This window comes from Solanum dulcamara, chromosome 10 (genome assembly GCF_947179165.1).
Source record: "Solanum dulcamara chromosome 10, daSolDulc1.2, whole genome shotgun sequence".
Taxonomy (NCBI): Eukaryota; Viridiplantae; Streptophyta; class Magnoliopsida; order Solanales; family Solanaceae; genus Solanum; species Solanum dulcamara.
The window spans coordinates 52,691,175-52,709,899 of NC_077246.1; the positions used below are offsets into that span (position 1 = coordinate 52,691,175).

Here is an 18,725-nt window from a genome sequence, read left to right on the forward strand (position 1 = left end):
ATCTCGTCAGGTCTGGCTGCTTTTCCCCAGCGCATCCTACGAACAGCACGCTTAACCTCCTCGACCTTAATACTCCTGCAATACCCAAAATCGCGACGCCTCCCTGTATGTTCCAAATCTCCCAATACAAACTCTCTGTCCCCTTCGTCATTCAAGAGTTTATGGAAGTATGACTGCCATCTCTGTTTAATGAGGGTCTCCTCTACCAATACTTTTCCATGCTCGTCCTTAATGCACTTCTCTTGATCCACATCGCGTGCCCTTCTCTCCCGCACCTTAGCTAGCCTGAACAATTTTCTATCCCCACCTTTCTCTTCTAGTTCAGCATAAAGGTGTTCAAAAGCTGCCGTTTTTGCCGTCGAAACCGCCAACTTCGCCTCCTTCCTCGCTACCTTATAAAGTTCTTTATTCGTCCACTTCTCCACCTCATCCATGCTTTCTATCAACTTCGCGTACGCCATCCTCTTTGCTTTCACCTTTTCTTGCACTTCTCCATTCCACTACCAGTCCCCGCGGTGCCGACTACGACTACCCGTCGAGACTCTCAACACTTCCCTTGCTACAATCCTAATATAACTAGTCGTCCTATCCCACATACTGGTCGCATCCCCACTACTATCCCAGGCCCCCATGACCTTCAATTTCTCTCCCATCTCCATGGCATTAGCCGTGGTCAAACTCCTCCATCTGATCCTAGGTCGATCATCCCCGACCCTCTTCTTCCTCATCATCTTGATCCCTAAATCCATCACCAAGAGCTTATGTCGGGTTGTAAGGTTGTCTATCGGAATGACCTTACAGTCTCTGCACAGACCTTTATCATCCTTCCCAAGGAGTAAAAAGTCTATCTGAGTCTTAGCCACCGAACTACGGAAGGTTACCAAGTGGTCTTCCTTCTTTGAAAAACTCGAATTGGCTATCACCAACCCAAAAGCTCTTGCGAATTCCAAAAGTGAAACTCCTCCTCCATTTCTGTCCCCGTAGCCAAAGCCTCCATGCACATCATCGTACCCTCTCGAACTAGACCCGATGTGCCCATTGAAATCCCCTCCCACGAAAAGCTTCTTAGTAGGCGGTATACCCCCCACTAACTCGTCCAAATCCTCCCAAAAAGCCTCTTAACCTCCTCGCTTAAGCCCGCTTGTGGCGCATAAGCACTAATAATGTTCAATGTGCTCCCTTCAACGACCACCTTAATCGACATCATCCTATCATTGACTCTCCTAACCTCCACCACCTGATCCCTTAAGTCACTGTCTACTAAAATGCCTACCCCATTCCTATATTTCGATCTACCAGAGAACCAAAGCTTAAATTTAATTGCTTGTTTTTCTCTTCCCTTTCTTTAATTCTCATCATTGGATTGTTATAGTCTTAGTCTTTGCAATCTGGACAATACACAAGATATGAAGATAAGCCACATGTTCCTTTTTTTGTATCTATATCAAGATAACAACAACATACCCAGTATAGTCCCACACGTGGGGTGTATCAATATCAAGATATGTATGGAAATTTCCATCATTATTTTGTTAGAACAGGATTTTTTTTAGTAATCCTAGATTACTGAAAAATAAAAATATAAATGCATTCACCGAGATTGTCCTGTAATGCCAATCTGAGAGATGATCAAACTGAAGGATCCTTCCAATGTGCAATGTTGTCTGTTCTTTTGGCTACTGCTTGATATCATGTTTACATAGTATTCAAACTCTTTGGTGGCGGCGTCTCTAAGAGCTGGTTTTTTCTTCTTCTTTTTTTCAAGTTCAAAAGAAAAAGTATATGGTGCTTTGAAGAACTTGTTGGTCGCTAATATAACAAACGGCTAATAAGTATGAAAATTGAGGTTATCTGTGTATGATATTTGACTATCTATGGAGGAATGATCTTTCGGATGTTAGGATTTGCTTAATGTAATCTAGAGATTCAAAGTTATGAAAAAATGTGTTTTTTCCTGAGTCTATTTGATTGGTTATTCTTTTCTACACTGGAGCATGCTACTATTTCTTGCTGCACGAGCTTGGCAGCTCACTCAAACTTGTTTGGAATTGAGGCGTAGTAGTTGTTGTTGTTGTGTTGTCTACACATTATTCTGAAAACTTGTTGTCTTAGTTTTGTCCAAGTTGGCAGTTTGCTAGCTTTGTTTTTGGACTCCCATTAGTTTTCACAAGGGTTGGTAGTTGGCAGGTTACTTGTTTTAAATTAAACCAAACTGAACTAAGAGTTTCTTTTAAAATAGAAGAGCACTTTTAGTTTAGTTTGGTTTAATTTAAACGTGTTTTGATTTCTACATGTTCCAGGTCACATGTAACACTTATACATCTGGTTTCAGTTTCCTCTGAATTGATGGTTTTACAGCTTTGTTGGTGCCTCTGCAGCCTTGTCTTATAGCAGCATGACGCTTTATGTTTCATCTGATATAGAATAGAACTGTTGTTCTTTCTCTTTATTTAGCTGCATGATGCTTTGCATTTCATCTGATATAGAGCAGAACTGCTATTCTTTCTCTTTATTTAGTTTTGGAATTGTTTCTGATGGGTAAGACAACACTGTGGATGGAACCTAAGAGGTGTAACTCATTAAGGATAATTTTATTTTCTCACAGAAAGCGTTCAGGAAACAGAAATTACCTGCATTACAATATTATTTTATGAAAGAAGATTTCTTTTCAGCTACTGACTGACTATATCATTTTATTTGTCCCATCCTTGCACAACCATTCCCACTTGAAAAGGAAAAAATGTGTAAGGATGCTGGTGCTAAGTTTCCGTGTCAGATTCTGTTTGGTTATACAAAGATGCTTAGTTCATAAGATAGTGTAGGTGTGATAAAGATGATGATGTACCCTTATTATTCCAATGCAGGGACATGATTCGGGCTATCCGTGCTTGCAAAACTGCAGCAGAAGAGCGTGGCGTAGTAAGAAAGGAGTGTGCTTCTATTAGAGCTTCAATCAGTGAAAATGATCCAGATTATAGACATCGTAATCTTGCAAAACTAATGTTTATTCACATGCTGGGTTACCCAACACATTTTGGTCAAATGGAATGCTTGAAGTTAATTGCATCTCCGGGATTCCCAGAGAAGCGAATAGGATATCTTGGTCTAATGTTGCTGCTTGATGAAAGACAAGAAGTTCTCATGTTGGTTACAAATTCTATAAAACAGTATCCATTTCAGACTTACTGCTTTTATAGTGGTCTCTCTTTAATTTCTTTCTTTCTCTACATTAGTAGAAGTCACTTGAATAATTAGACCAAATTAAAATGATTGAAGAAAGAATTACTGGAGAAGGGTTTTTTCATATCCTCTTTTGTTTCTTTCAAAAAACAACTAAAATTTATAAGCTTTTGCCAGTTGATTTATCCCCCCAAAAAGAGAAAAAAATAGAATAAGAAAAGAGAAAAAGCTATTGCTGGTCGGTTCGTTCGGAAGATGGAATTGATTTTATGTGATATCTTAACTTTTAGTAGAGATCTTAATCACACCAACCAATATATTGTTGGACTTGCACTTTGCGCCTTGGGAAACATTTGTTCTGCAGAAATGGCTCGTGATTTAGCACCTGAAGTCGAAAGGTTACTTCAGTTTAGAGATCCTAATATCCGAAAGAAGGTAAGTCTTATATCTCTTGCTAATAGATAAAGTTCTTCTTTTAAATTGTTGAAGTTCCATTCCAAAATGTGAAATTCTGTGGGATTAAGCTTGCACGCACAAACTCGTTAAATATTAATTGCTTAAAGAATTCATTGATGAATCAATAAAAGTTGAGGTCCATCTGTACAGAACTGGGGGGATAGTGAGTTAAAATGAAAACCCAAAAATGCTTAACTCACTGATAGCTTAATAGGAATTTTCCGTGTGTTGTGTTAGAGAAAGTGAACTTGCTCAATTTTATTATGATGTCTGTGGGATGTGTGAGCCAATCTGTGCGTGAAGAACAAGGAATTTATCAGGAATTTCAGGATTTATTGTTAGAAGGTGGCTTTTCCTTGACCAACAGTAATATGGAGACTGTTCTTAAGATCAGAGGTTGCTGGTTAGTAAAATGTTGAGATGGAGGCTTTATAATGGAAGCCTTCATTTATGCAATCCTAGATGGTGAAATTTGTATTATCCTTTTAGCAGAGCTGTCATCAAACTCCCTGTAGGAATTGGTAATAAATATGACTGAGAAATTGACAACTGATTATCCTAGGCAATTAAATATTCTTGCTTGACGTTGACCGCTGACCAGAAAATTGACTCCACAATCAAGTTAAATACGGGGAAAAAGTAGACTCAGCTTACTTTTGCTTAGTGGAGTCACCAATGCAGACCATACATTGTTTTATGAGTAGCTATTACCATTAGGTCTGTAGGCATATCTTATCAGATCCTTTTGGAAGCCTTGCATTTATATGATTACTTCCCATAATCAACCATCAACTTTCCTTTGTGAACTATCATCTTGGGCTCCACTAAGGAAGGAGTAGCTCTGAAAGGACTTCTACCTCCAACTGTGAAGTTGCAGGTTCAGTCACCAATGAGGCAAAGTGGGAAAGGGCCACTATTGACTCCTGCATAGGAGGGCGGAGAAGAGGCGTTTGGTTATGGGTGGGGTTTGTCATATAAGAAAATCAATCTTCTTGGGCTCCGATTCTAGTTTATCACTCTTCCTCTTTCTCTGTGGCCTCCTTTGAACAAGATTGACTTATGCATATTATTCAAAGTAACTCATCGTTTTTAAAGTATTCTCTTCTGTGTATTTAAGTACAAGTGATCTGATGTGTCTTTGCTCCTACACTTACATATGGTTGTTACCAACATTTATTCACTTTACTTTGGTTTACTGGTCTACTGTAGGCAGCACTTTGCTCTATAAGAATAATAAAGAAGGTCCCAGATCTTGCCGAAAATTTTGTTAACCCTGTAGCTGCCTTGCTAAAAGAGAAGCACCATGGAGTCCTCATCACTGGTGTCCAGCTTTGCGCAGATCTATGTAAAGTTAGTGCAGAGGCCCTTGACTATTTTAGAAAGGTAAGGTTAATATGGACAGCATTATCTTTTGCTACTTGTACATTCTGTCACTAGGAAATCTCTCACCGTGGTATTGCTCTTTCTTTCTCCATTTTTGTGACATTCTGCTCTTGAATGCAGTTCTGAGAAACCATTGTTAAGAAAGGAACACATCTTCATTTTAACTGGTATACGACTCTAAATACAGACACAGTTACGTAAAGAACCAGCATCTTTCAATAGCTCTTTCCAACTCTAGTCAGGGGATCTGATCTTCTTAAATTAAATGTGGGAACCTGGGCGCAAAAGAAATGGATACGATAATCAAAATTGATGGGAATATATGCACTGATAACTATGGCGGTAGCCTAAGACCTCCTAGCCAACCTGAAATAAGGGGAAAATAATGAGAAAGGGGAAAAAGGTGTGGGAGATATTCTGATTGGTATTAAGATTTCCACTTCCATGGCCTTACTCTATGTACTTGTTTGGAGCATGACGTTTGTGATGGTAACTCCATATTTTACCATCTTTTGTGTTAGGATTTTAAGTTTCATTGCCATTTGAAATAGTGCTTTTTGTGATTTAGGGCTTTGCTGATATCATTCTTGTGTCTACTACTGTTCTTTTCCCACTTTTTGGTTCTACATGATATATTTTGTTTACCCATAAAAAACAAAAAAAAACAATTATTTTGTTAACACGAAGTTCCTTTATTTGCTGATTTATTGCTTGTTCAAATTTATGAATCCTTTTCTTTTATTGATAATGTTGGGAAAATCTATGACTGATACTTGTGACTAACTGGTTTGTCTGGAAGGTATGAAAGGAATGCCAAGAAGAAGTTCTAGAAATTTCTGTTCTCTTGTTGGGTATGCAAAATGGAAATTATAATCCTCTCGGACCCGCAATTTTTTTCACTAGATCAACAAAAACTCTTATTTTCTTTCCTGTTCTCTCTTTCAGCCCAAAAAGGAAAGTTACTACTTTTCTCTCACTCTTCCCGTTTTCCCTCATTTTGTTTCTCTTCCTTGCTCTGTCCTTTTCTAATCTCCAAACCAAAGGGTAATAGTCTGCTTTGGTGTGTCAACCTGGTACCATATAAGTACAACCACGAAGGTAAAAGGAAAAAGTGGAAGATGTTTCCCAAGGGGCTGGGTGGGGGGCAACACTAGGAGAGACATTTTGTTTGATAAATTAAATATCATTTTATTAATTTTTTAAGATGGTCCCTAAACTATAAGGGGTCGTTTGGTTGCTGGTTAGTAGGTGATTTATTCATGTATTAAATCTATGTAAATTCAACACACTAAATATTGTGTTTGATTAGCAATTTAGAATCCTGCGTAACTAATACATATATAAGTTATGAGAGAATCTATGTATTATTTTATACAGGATAGAAGATGGAATAACTAATACATGAATACCTAAACCCTGCATAACAAAATCATACATAACTAATTTCTGCATAACTAATACTTGCATAGCTCTAAACCAGCAACAAAACGACCCATAAGTTCATTTGGGCCTTGTAGGCTATTGTCATTCTCCTATCAAGTCTACCCATCTACCTATACAAGAAGGTATTCTTTCTTTATGCCAAAAGTGCATATGAAACAATAAGAACTCTTAAATCTCTTTGAGCTCTCCCTCGTTGCTTTGATACACCCCCCCTCCCCCGAAACCTTCGTTTCAAATGCCTAAAAGAGGCATAATGGGCTAAATTTCCATGCTGCTTTCTTTCCATGTACATATTTTGGAGCAGAAATGCTTGGTCAACCTATTATCTGTTTTTCTTGCTTGTTGTAACTTTGAGTTTGCAATATTTTCATGGAAGTATTTTTTGCTGAGATTTCTGCTTTCCAGAAAGTTTTAGTTTTGTCTGACCTGTTAAGTTAGATTTGATAATATGCAACAACATTAACACAACCCAGTGAAATCCCACAAGTGGGGTCTGGGCAAATTTGATAATATGCTCTACGTTTATTGGTCGAAGAACGTTATTAGGATCTTGACCAATCTTTCATTCTCATTCTTCCTTGCTACACGGTCTCTCTTTTTTGATGTTCCAACTGAAAAGAATGACTAAACGGGCACATATAATTCTTAAATTCACTTGTGCCATGATTGGTTGGGGTGAAAAGACAAGCGGTGGGGTGATATGAAGTAAAAGAGGAGGCATAATTTTGTGTCTTTGGTTAAATATTAGGTATAAGGGGAAATGAGTTATTATTTCGGTGTCTTGACATCTTTTGATTTAAGGGAGGGTGACGTAAATTTTGCTTACTTATCTCCTTTAGACCAAAAATCTGGAGGTAAACGATGAATATTTTTAGCTAACGGCAGTAATCAATGATTCCAACTCCACATTTTTATGCTTCACCTTGCCTTCCATTGTATTAAACATTTTGTTAAAATATTCTGTGCGTAAGCTTTGAACTTAAATGCGTATTTGAATTATGAGATAGATAAGATTTAGAGGTTTATTTCAGTTCAACTAGGTATTTACATTTTCTTTTTTGTTTTGTTTCCTTTCATCCATTATAGAAATGCACAGATGGTTTAGTGAAAGTGCTAAAGGATGTTGCCAACAGCGCGTATGCGCCTGAATATGACATTTCCGGCATTTCAGACCCTTTTCTTCATATAAGATTGCTCAAGGTCTTACGTGTTTTGGGCCAAGGTGATGCTGATGCTAGTGATTCCATGAATGACATTCTTGCTCAGGTCAGTTATAGCTCAGTGGTCTATTGAACCATATGCGAATGTCATGGAGTTGTCCAGTTTTGAATTTTTTTCGAATACTTCCCTCATAGGCATGTTTTGTCAACATTTTGGCAGTTGATGTGTGAATCTTGCATTAGAATGGCTATTCCCTTGATTAGTCTGTAAAGATAGAACAATGGTTTTGTTTCCCTCTATGTCTGTACAAGATAGATGGATTGTAGTTGATAAATGATTACTTATAGTCAAGGACAAAGAAAGCAAAGTATATTTGTACTTGATGAATGTTGCTTATAGTCAAAGACAGAGAACAATTGTATAGTTACTTTAAGTTCATTGGGTGTTGGATCACGGCTCTTTTCATTTCATTTTGTTCCTTGTTCTCATTGAAATCTTTATTAATACTCACAATCACCCTGCTGGGCTAGTTATCTTTATTTGGAAATCTTATTGTGCGAATCCTTCATGAGGATACTGAATGAAGCTATACTAGTAAATGGCTGTGTTAAGCATATATATCACACAATAAGTTTATTCACAGTTCAGAGACTGTGATTAACACAAGCATCATAGAAAATACAACAATCTGAGGCGATTGTCTTTTTGTATTTTCTCCTGGCGCTTTTTGACAACTAATTTGTGGCAAGTTGAACTATGTACTATCACTGAAACTACTACAAACTGTATGAATAAGAAGCATTGGAATTTGCTATTCATCAGGGAAGTTATTATGTATAGTGAAAAATAACATTTTTTTTGGTTGGATAAAAATAACATTTTCTTATTCATTCTCTAACAATTTTTAATTACTTTTTAGGTGGCAACAAAGACGGAGTCAAACAAAAATGCAGGCAACGCTATTCTCTATGAATGTGTTGAAACTATCATGAGCATTGAAGATAATGGTGGTTTACGTGTGCTTGCTATTAATATTTTGGGAAGATTTTTGTCCAACCGTGACAATAACATCAGGTCATCTTCATTCATCTAGTTAAATTTTCTTCCTAAAATTTGCTGGGGTAATCTTCCAATTTGTTGCGACTCTTTTTTTTTGTCTTAGGATTGCACCTTAGAATATTCTTTGGTTGAAACCGAATTAATCGATTTCAAAGTTTGTGCACCTTCAATATGTGACTTCTTCCTGAACACCCTCCAATTGGGTTTTCAGATATTTTGGCAAATGAGTGGTATGCATTGTTTCTTTGCTTGTCGTGCACCTTGAATGTGCAAGGTCTTGCGTTATGATTCTATTGGTGTTACATCAAGAGTGGAACTAGAAAAATAATTTGCACCAAATCTATAATTACAAATCGGCAGAATATCCAAAAGCTCCCCTAAAATTTGGCATGGGTTATTAGTTGCAACCCTAAACTATTTGTGGTGATAATTATGCCTGAAGTTATCTATTTGTGGCAGACAAGATGAGAGAAGCGAGGCTGAGATGGTTTGGGCATGTGGAGAGGAGGGGTGTCGACGCCCCAGTTAGGAGGTGCGAGCCGTTGGATTTGGGGGTTATGCGGAGGCGTAGGGTTAGACCGAAAAAGTATTGGAGAGAGGTGATTAGACAAGATATGACACTACTCCACCGAGGACATGACCTTAGATAGAAAGGAGTGGAAGTCACGGATTAGGGTAGAAGGCTAGTAGGGATAGAATGGTGTCTTGCCGTGTGTCGGTCTAGGGTGGTCGTAGGTCTAGGCGTGCCTCTATAGTTGTGTTATTATTGCCTTTGTTTATTACATTAATTTGATATCGTTATTGTTCTTGTCTTGTAAAATTTACATCGCTTTTCGTTTTATTGCCATTATGCTATATATATTGTTTTTCTCTCTTACTTGGGACTGTGACTTTTGAGTTGAGTGTCTTTCGGAAACAACCTCTCTATCTCCATGAGGTAGTGGTAAGGTCTGCGTACATCCTACCCTCTCCAGACCCCACTTGTGGGATTTCACTGGGTATGTTGTTGTTGTTGTCTATTTTATAGTATTACCCCCTCTCGGATGATCTCATCCCAAGGAAGTCGCATGCACATGCTTGGCGCATGCCATGTGGATTTTTCTGTCCATGTCTTATTTCATATAAATAAAATATTCTCTTACCTTTTGAAATTCATTAACTTTTTAGGTCATCTTTTTCCGGTCAACTTTGTAAAAGAATTTGCCTAGAACTGCCTTATTTAGGCTAATTTTTTTTTTTTTTTGCTAAAATGATGAAGTTTCAGTTAATTATTTTTACAAGTTTGACCTTCAAAAAAAGAAATAAATATTCATTGCATCTCAAAAAAAAAATATGCATAGTTGAAACAAATAGAAATTGCATCTAATTTAGAAATAAAAAAAGTAGACAGTTGCTATGTCATTACTTTTGCTATAACATTTTTATTTGGCAAAAAATACTAGAGCTCCAGTCAAGTTTTTTTTTTTAAAAAAAAAATTGATTTGACCCGAAAACAAAAGTACACGATTGAAATAAATAACTAGTGCATCTAAAGAAAATATAAGAGGAAATACACAATTGGTTCTCCATTATTTTAGCTAAAACATTTTTATTTAGCTAAAATGGAGTTCTAGCCATGTTTTCCACAAATTTTGGACCCAAAAAAGAAAAATATACACAGTTGGGACATATAGTCATTGTATCTCAAGAAGAAATTAAAAAAATCAAAGTTCAGGTACAATATGCATTGTATATTGTATATTAAGATGAAGAAAGAAGAAATACTCAATTGTGACAAATAAGCCATTGTATACAATTATGAGGCAATTACGGTGGAAAAATAGCCCACCTGGAAGCTGATTTTTCTTCATTCTCATGCGCCAAAGGAGAGTGTATCATGGTCTTTTCCATGTAAGCATCAACGGGGTAACATCTATTAAAGTTTCAAGTTCAGGGGGTAATTAAGACTACAAATAGTTTAGGGCTGAAACTAATAATCTGTGCAAAGTTAAGTTTTTTTTTTAAAGGTATTCTGCCTTGCAAATAGTAGAATAATTTAATCTACTTTTTAAGGATTTTGATATTTGATATGCACAAAGAACTGCAGGCCCCTGTGGTTTTATCTTGATAATTACACCATATGTGATTCTCCCTTTTGTTCAGGTAAAAACTTAAATATCTTGTTACTTTGAGTTTAAAAAATGGTAGCAAACATGATAATAAGGAATAAAAAGTAAAACATGTAAAAACAAAATTAGAAAATTGTTATCTACCCAATGCTCAAAATTCACAAACATGATTAAATAGTGCTATGGCAGCAGTAGACAAGATCAACAATGGATTATCACCCAAAATTAGTGTCAAGGGAAGTTTATCTTTATTTAGTGGAAGAATTTGAGGAATGGTGAATAAAATATCAAAAGTGGCATGATTAGAGCCTATTTGGATTGACTTATTTTAAGTTCTTTTAAGCCAAAATAGCTTTTAAACACTTTTGTAGTGTTTGGGTAAATTAAAAAAGTGCTTGTAAGTTCTTGATTTTGAAGCTAAAATGATAAAAAATAAGCCAAAAGTCAATTTCAAGCAGGCTCTTAGTGGGCGTTTGACCATTGTTTCATTGTGAAATTTGAAAAAAATAGTTTTTGTTTTCAAAGTGAAAAATGATATTTGAAAATTGGAGTTGTGTTTTACCATAAATACAAATTGGAGTTGTTTTTGACTTTTTGTGAGTAATTTGGAGTGCAAAAAGTGAAAACACATTTTAATTGTTTTTTCAAATTCTTGAAAATTCTGAAGTTGAATTCCAGAATTTTATGGCCAAGCATGAACTTCGAAAACAAAGTAAAAGAATTTCAGGGCCAAAATCCCACTTAATTTGTATTTTGGTGGTTGCAGTTAATTTGGGTCTGTATTTAGTGCTATTCGATTATGATTGTTCTATTCTTGTTTTAATTAGTATCATCTATATGTACCAATTGTTTTAATTATGGTGTTTCTCTAAACAAATCGTCTTATATATTTAAAATTAAAGAAAAAAATATCAAGGAGACCAGTGTTGTCATTGGCGAAAAGCTTTAAAAAGCACTGCAGGTGTAATGGAGCTTTAAGCGCCGTTAAAGCCTGGGCTTCAGTTAAAAAGGGGAAATGAAGAAAAAATATAAGCCCCGGGCTTCTGTTAAAAAGCGGAAATGAAGAAAAAACAAAAAATATATATGTAAGAAATTAATAAATTAATTCATAATGTTTTACTTAACAATTAATATATCTTTTTGCCGATTACATTTATTGTTTAGTACCACTCAATTCAATACAAAATGCATGGGCAATGAGGCACACGTCTTAGTCAGTTGCCTGCACCGAAGTGCAACTTAAGGGAGGCAAATTGCCTTCGATGAGTTTTTCTGTACTTCGGGGCTTAAATGCGTCTTAAATGAAGACGACACTGAATGAGACAAGTAAGAATTAACAAATTGTCACCAAGTGGTTGAAGTATAGAGAGCTGGAATAAGGAACTTAAAAAAATGTACTCATTCTATTAAAATTAATGCACTCTTTTCATTTTGTCATGTTCCAAAATTGACACGATTCTTTTTCTATAAAACTTTCACGATAGCTAGAATTTCAAAACCATTAAATAAAATGAAAAAGTCATTAAGAAAGCTCCCAGACACTTTTTTCGAGGCACTTTTTTGAAGTCCTTTCTTTACTTTGGGAATCCCATTCCGGTGGAACTGCTCCATCGGAAATCTTCTATTCTCCATTTCTTTCTATTTTTGTAGACACCCTGACCCTCACGGACAGGATGGACAATAGAATTTATTTCCAGTCAGGTGTGAAGTCATACGACATCACCGAGTGGAGATCAAAAGTAGAGACATGGTATGATTGGGTAGAGAGTGGGAGATACCATATGAGGAGAATGATTCTGAACAAGGGTGTTCTCATATGGATCTGTAGAAGACTCAGCGAAGCATCGAGAATCAAAGGAAACATATACAAGACCTGGAAATATAGGGACTTTGTCACTAATATTTTCCTGTCTTTGAAGTAAAAATGTGCGGCAAATTTGTATCGTTAATAACTGCTAAAGGAAGGGAGAGGGTAGTTATAACCAGCGTATTACATACAAGACTGAGAATAAAATAACTTAGAGAAACCTACGTAATTACACTCCTAAAGATAAGAAAGCTGATAAGTATAAAATTAATATAAAAACTGAATAAAAAGAGTCCTACAAGACAAGACGGACAGTAGTAGGCTTAACTACTGGACTGAAAGTGGAATGATAATCAAATCTTGGGCGCTGTGTAAATCCCTTGGCAACCAAACAAGCCTTGTACCTATCAACAGAACCGCCAGGTTTATGTTTAACTCGGAATAACCATTTACAATCCACCACGTTTTTGGAAGAGTCACATGGAACCAAATCCCAAGTATGGTTGCGAACAAGAGCATCAAATTCGGCTTGCATTGCTGAATTCCATTAGGGAATTAACTTGGCTTGCTTATGAGTTATGGGGATTTTTGGAGACAGTTTAGTGGTTGTGATAAACTGATGAGGTTTAAGGCTATGAGTCTGTGATCGGGCAGTCATTGGGTGTACTTTGGTGGCTGGATGGTTTGGCTGGGGTTGGGTTGGTGGGTCAGGTTGATAGGAGTTGCTGCTGGTTGAAGCGTGTAGGAAGCCACATGTGGCTGATTTTGTGCCGAAGCAGATAGATTATGAGGAGGACTTGAAGTTTGTCTAATAATGGGTGGTCTTTCTCGTCTATGATACGTGATAAGTGTCCGTGAGGGAAATGGTTGAGGTGTTGAAGAAGAACTAGTTCTCTGCTTCTGTGTAACTTGTGTAGAGGGTGAATAAGTCGAAGTAGAGACATGAGAAGGAATGTTATCGGATTGTGGAGAGAAGCCATCTGGAGCAGAGGAGATAGCTTGCAGGCATTGAGGGACTGGTGGCAACGTAGTCACTAGTGGGGGCAGTTGATAAGAGGAATGTGAAATAGAATTAGTGTCTTCATTGCATTGTTGTTCAACAGAAATATTATCCCAAGAAACATTAACTTTATTATTAAATTTGGGAAAAAGTATTTTGAAAAGGAAAATTGTTTTCCAAAAAGATTACATCCCTGGATAAATATAGTTTGGAGTTAACTGGATCAAAACACTGATGGCTATAATATTTGTTAGAAAATCCTAAATAAACACATGGTGTAGATCGAGGTTCTAATTTATTACTGGAATACGGTTTGAGCCATGGGTAGCATAAGCAGCTGAAAACTTTGATGGAATCATAATTAGGCACATCCTGAAATAGGATTTCGAAAGGTGATTTATTTTGTAGATTGGGAGTAGTCATTATATTGATCAAATTAACAGCTTGATGACATACTTAACCCCAAAACATTTAAGGTAAGGATGCTTGGTGTAACAGGGTGTGGGTTGTGTCGATGACATGCCGATGTCGGTGTTCAACTAAGGCTACCCTTTTTTGTGTGTATGGGGTGACACCAAGTGTTCAATGCCATGTGTTTTTAGATAAGAATCTAACTTTTGAAACTCACCACCACCATCAGTTTAGGGCAGCCCGGTGCACTAAAACTCCCTCTATGCGCGGGGTCTGGGGAAGGGCCTGACCACAAGGGCATATTGTACGCAGCCTTATCTTGCATTTCTGCCGGAGGCTGTTTCCAATGTGTAAAAAGGATAAAATTTTAGTGTTTAAATGTTTTTCAAGCATGGGATGTAAAGTTTGGAACATTTCCAGAACTTTAGTTTTAGCTTTTTGTATGAACAACCACATATATCTTGAAAATTGATCAACCAATAAAACATATTATCGTTTTTGTCAGTCAATAAAACAGGAGACCGCCCCCACAAATCACTGTAAATTAAATTTAATGGATTGGCACTGTGCAAAGAAATTTGGGAAAAAGGCATCCTGTGGCTTTTATTAGAATTTATTAGAATAACATGAATGACAAACAATATTAGTTTTTGAACCAACTACTGGAATAGAAAAATCACGCAAAAACTTATTTAGAACTTGACGATTAGGGTGGCCTAATCATTGATGCCACATGTAGTATAAAACAGCGGCGTTGCATTGCGGCAGACCATCAATATCCCTCAGTGGCCACTCATACAACCCATTTTTACTCCATCCGCGAGCCAATGGCCCCTCTGTAGTCAGATCCTTCACAAGATAAGAGAAAGGAAAAAATTCCATAGAGGAGTTATTATCTTGACAAAATTTAGAGACATATTAGATTATTTGTATTAGCTGGAGAGCAAAGGATATTTTGAAGCTGGAATTGGTGATTTGTTGCATTAAAGTTCACATTACCAGTATGAGATATTGGAATGGTATTACCATTGCCCATGACGATCTCCTCCGAGCCGTGGTAGTCTTGCATAGTTGTTAGACTCTGTGTGTCTGAGGCAATATGGTGGGCGGCACCACTGTCAACGATCCATAGAGCTGACCGGTTCTGGAGGTGTGTAGCATAATTAGCACGCGCTTGAAGATGATAGTGAGAGCGTGTCCGACAAACACGAGCAGTAGGGCCTCTACCATCATAGAGTAGGCAGTAGAGGTTGTTGTTGGGACACTGCTGTTGTTGATTGTTGTGCCGAGGTTGCTGATTGTTACGCCAAGATGGATTACGATTTTGTTGATTTTGCACATTGGATCATTGATTATTATTCTGGTTATTGTTGGAGCCCTGACGGGTAGGAGTGGAAGTAGTCCCTTGAGTAATGTTGGCAGTGATTGGAACAGAATGTGTCTTTTTGGTTTCCTCATGCAGAAGGAAAATCTCATATCCGGAGGAGAAAGATCTTTTAGGTGAAAGTAGTCACGTGAGGGGTCAGAAGCATGCGGCCCCCACCAATAAGCTTTTAACTAAAAAGATCTCAGATGGGCCAAGTCTTTTGGGCCTAGAAGAAAGGCCTATTAAAGAATGTTGAGCCTTTCATTAACATCAACCATTGGCCTCTTTCTTGTGAAGCCCATAGTAATGTGTTAACTTATGTTGATCAGGTTATATTTTCTGAAGCCACTGTTCAAGAAACTACAGGAGACTATCTACAAGCAGACATGCAGATTCGAGAGCATGCAGAGCTATTGAGCACGCCTGAAAGGGAGGGAGAGTGTAATGAAATAAGCATTAAGGAACAAGAACAAATGAACCAATTAACTTTCCTGGGTGATCCGACACCAATCAACTCAGACGCATCTGAATGTAGCAAAGCATCAGAAGGAAGGGCAAACATCTGGGTGCAGAACAACATTCTCAGGCTTAGCCAAGAATTCGGGGCTGCGTTTGATGGGTGCATCGTGAAGGCGTCTGCTTTATTACTCAAAGTCGACCAGAGAAGGGAGAGAGGAGATACTTTAATTCCTCCTTCTCCCGTAGGTAATAGAAAACAGTTGGTACCTAATGAGCTGAAAAATCTGATATTTGATGTAAAATATAAGGGGATTCCAGGAGTAAGTGAAGAAGCTGGGGGAGAAAGATGATCACACATTCCTGATGAAGCTAAAAATATTAGCATGGAATGTGAGGGGTTTAGATAGGGAGGAGAAAAGGAACCTTTGAAGTAGAATTCTTCAAGGGGGGGGGGGTATATATTATAGTCTTACTAGAAACCAAGTTGAATGGGGAGGTTGGGAAATTTATACAACAGCTAGGGGGGAATAGGCGGATGGGGGGGAGTATGGAAAGAAGCTATGAAAACTAAAGGGGGCATCATGATTATGTGGGATAAGAGGGATTGGAAACGGGAGATAGTGGAGTATGGCAGCCAAATGATTACATGCAGGTTGACTGATTTGAACAATGATACAACTTGGTTCATCACAGCTGTGTATGCATCATGTGATTGAAAGGAGAGGGATGGGTTATGGGAAGAGCTTGGTGCAATGAAGAATTTTTGTGAAGGACCGTGGGTGGTGTGTGGTGACTTTAACACAACAAGGCTTCCTTTGGAAAAAACAAACTGTAACAGATTATCTGAAGCTATGGTAGACTTCTCAAGTTGCATTAATGAGCTGGAACTAATGTACCCCCCTTTATTTGGGGGGTTGTACTATTGGAGAAGAGGGAAAACTTTCACAAATGCATCCAGGATAGACAGATTTTTATACTCATTTTCCTGGGATGAGATGTTCGCACAGATTAGGCAAAGCACTTTGCCTAGTCTAGGATCTGATCATAATCCCATAATGCTTGCATGTGGAGATGAAACCTTCAAAAGGACATTTTTCTTTGAAACTGGTAACATGTGTGTGTGTATATATATTAGATTTACACCATAACAGTGCTATCTACAATTACAAAAACCCAACTATGCTTAGGTCTACTGCTTCACAAGGAACCTATCATATCAACTAGTGATTCAGTCTACTCTACATAGTTTCTTTACACCAAAAATAAAACAAAAGAATACAATTCATCTTGGACTTTCTGCACAGAATTGCTTTTGTCTCCAAGCATTCTTTAGTTCCTCTCCTTCCAAATTGTCCACCATATACAAGCCGGGACAAGTTTCCACCACTTCTTTTGTCTCACTGCACCACGATTATCCTTCCAGCACTTCAATAACTCGCAGCTTGTTGCTTGCATAGACCATCTTAGTCCTACCAAGTTCAAAATAAGTTGCCACAACTGTCCAGTTATAGGACAATATAGAAACAAATGGCTATTGTTTTCTCTGGGTGCACCAAACATACAATATCTAGAGCATAGATGAAATCCCCTTCTTCTTAAGTTTTCCTGAGTGAGACATACTTCTCTTGCTACAAGCCAAGAAAAACATAAGGCTTTGTAAGAGGGCTTCGTCTTCCGGATGAACTTCCATGGCCACTGATCAAATTGTGCATTTTGCCTAATCTGGTAGTTGTATGCAGATTTGACAGTGTAGACTCTTATCACTTCCAGGTTTCCGGCACATCGTATCCTCAGATTCTTTGAAACCTTGGAAAGATTCCAAGGTCTTGAACAAGTTCACGACTCTTTCCAATTTCCAATCATGTAATAATCTTCTAAAAGTGATATTCCACCCATGTACTCCGTTAGCTGATTCAAGGTTAATATCTGGTAAAGTAGCAATAGTCTAGAAATCTGGGAACAGACCTTTTAAAGGACCATGTCCAAGCCAGTTGTCATGCCAGAAGAGAATTTTCCTCCTGTTGCCAACTTTGAAACTGATATTTCTTGCCAAAGATGGCCACAAGGATCTAATGTCTCTCCAAAAGGACATTTTAATTCGAAAATTGGTTGTTAAATGTGGAAGGGTTCAAAGACAAGGTTTAGGGATGGTGGAGGTCCTTTGAGGTTACTGGAACATCTGATTATATTCTGGCCAAGAAGTTGAGCTTGTTGAACATCAAACTCAAAGAATAGAACAAAGAAAATAAAGGGAACTCGAGGGCGAGGAAGGATCATATATTAGAGCAAATTGAAGGTTTGGAAGCAATTCAGGAGAACAGATCTCTAGCGGATGATGAACAACTCTTGAAGGCTCATTTGGCTATGGAATATGAGGAAGTGGTTAGAAATGAGGAAGTCTTCTGGAAACAAAGGTCCAGGGTCCAGTGGATCAGAAGTGGTGACAAAAATACAAGTTTTTCCCATAAAATGGCCACAGCTCACAAAAGACTCAACACTATTGACTCTTTAATGATAAATGGAGAACATTTTAATGATCCAGTAGCTATCAAGGATGCAATAGTTTCTTTCTACCAAAACCTATACAAGGAAGATGAATGTTGGAGACCAAACCTAAGCATTCTAAATGCACAAGGAATAACAATAGAGGAGCAAGAGGGGCTAAAAAGGTGTTTTGAAGAGGAGGAGGTGCTGGAAGGAATTAGGATGTGTGCAGCAGACAAGGCACCTAAGCCAGATGGGTAACCATGGCTTTCTTCCCAGCCTTCTGGGACACAATTAATGGAGATTTGATGCAAACATTTCACAGGTTCCATTCTCTTCAGAGATTTGAAAAAAGCTTCAATGCCACCTTTGTAGCTTTGATTCAAAAGAAGGTGGGGGCAAATGATT

The 18,725-nt window shown here is 37.7% G+C and overlaps 1 protein-coding gene across 2 annotated transcripts in view; it reads left to right on the forward strand.

Annotated features, from left to right (window-relative positions):
• LOC129870430 (AP-1 complex subunit gamma-2-like) overlaps positions 1-18,725 on the forward strand; it is a 45,865-nt gene that overhangs the window by 3,785 nt on the left and 23,355 nt on the right. For both annotated transcript variants that reach the window (XM_055945220.1, XM_055945221.1), the window contains 5 exons: positions 2,865-3,167; positions 3,474-3,615; positions 4,846-5,019; positions 7,549-7,728; positions 8,543-8,697. In XM_055945220.1, coding sequence (XP_055801195.1) covers positions 2,865-3,167; positions 3,474-3,615; positions 4,846-5,019; positions 7,549-7,728; positions 8,543-8,697 — 954 coding nt within the window. The remainder of the gene's footprint in view (positions 1-2,864; positions 3,168-3,473; positions 3,616-4,845; positions 5,020-7,548; positions 7,729-8,542; positions 8,698-18,725) is intronic.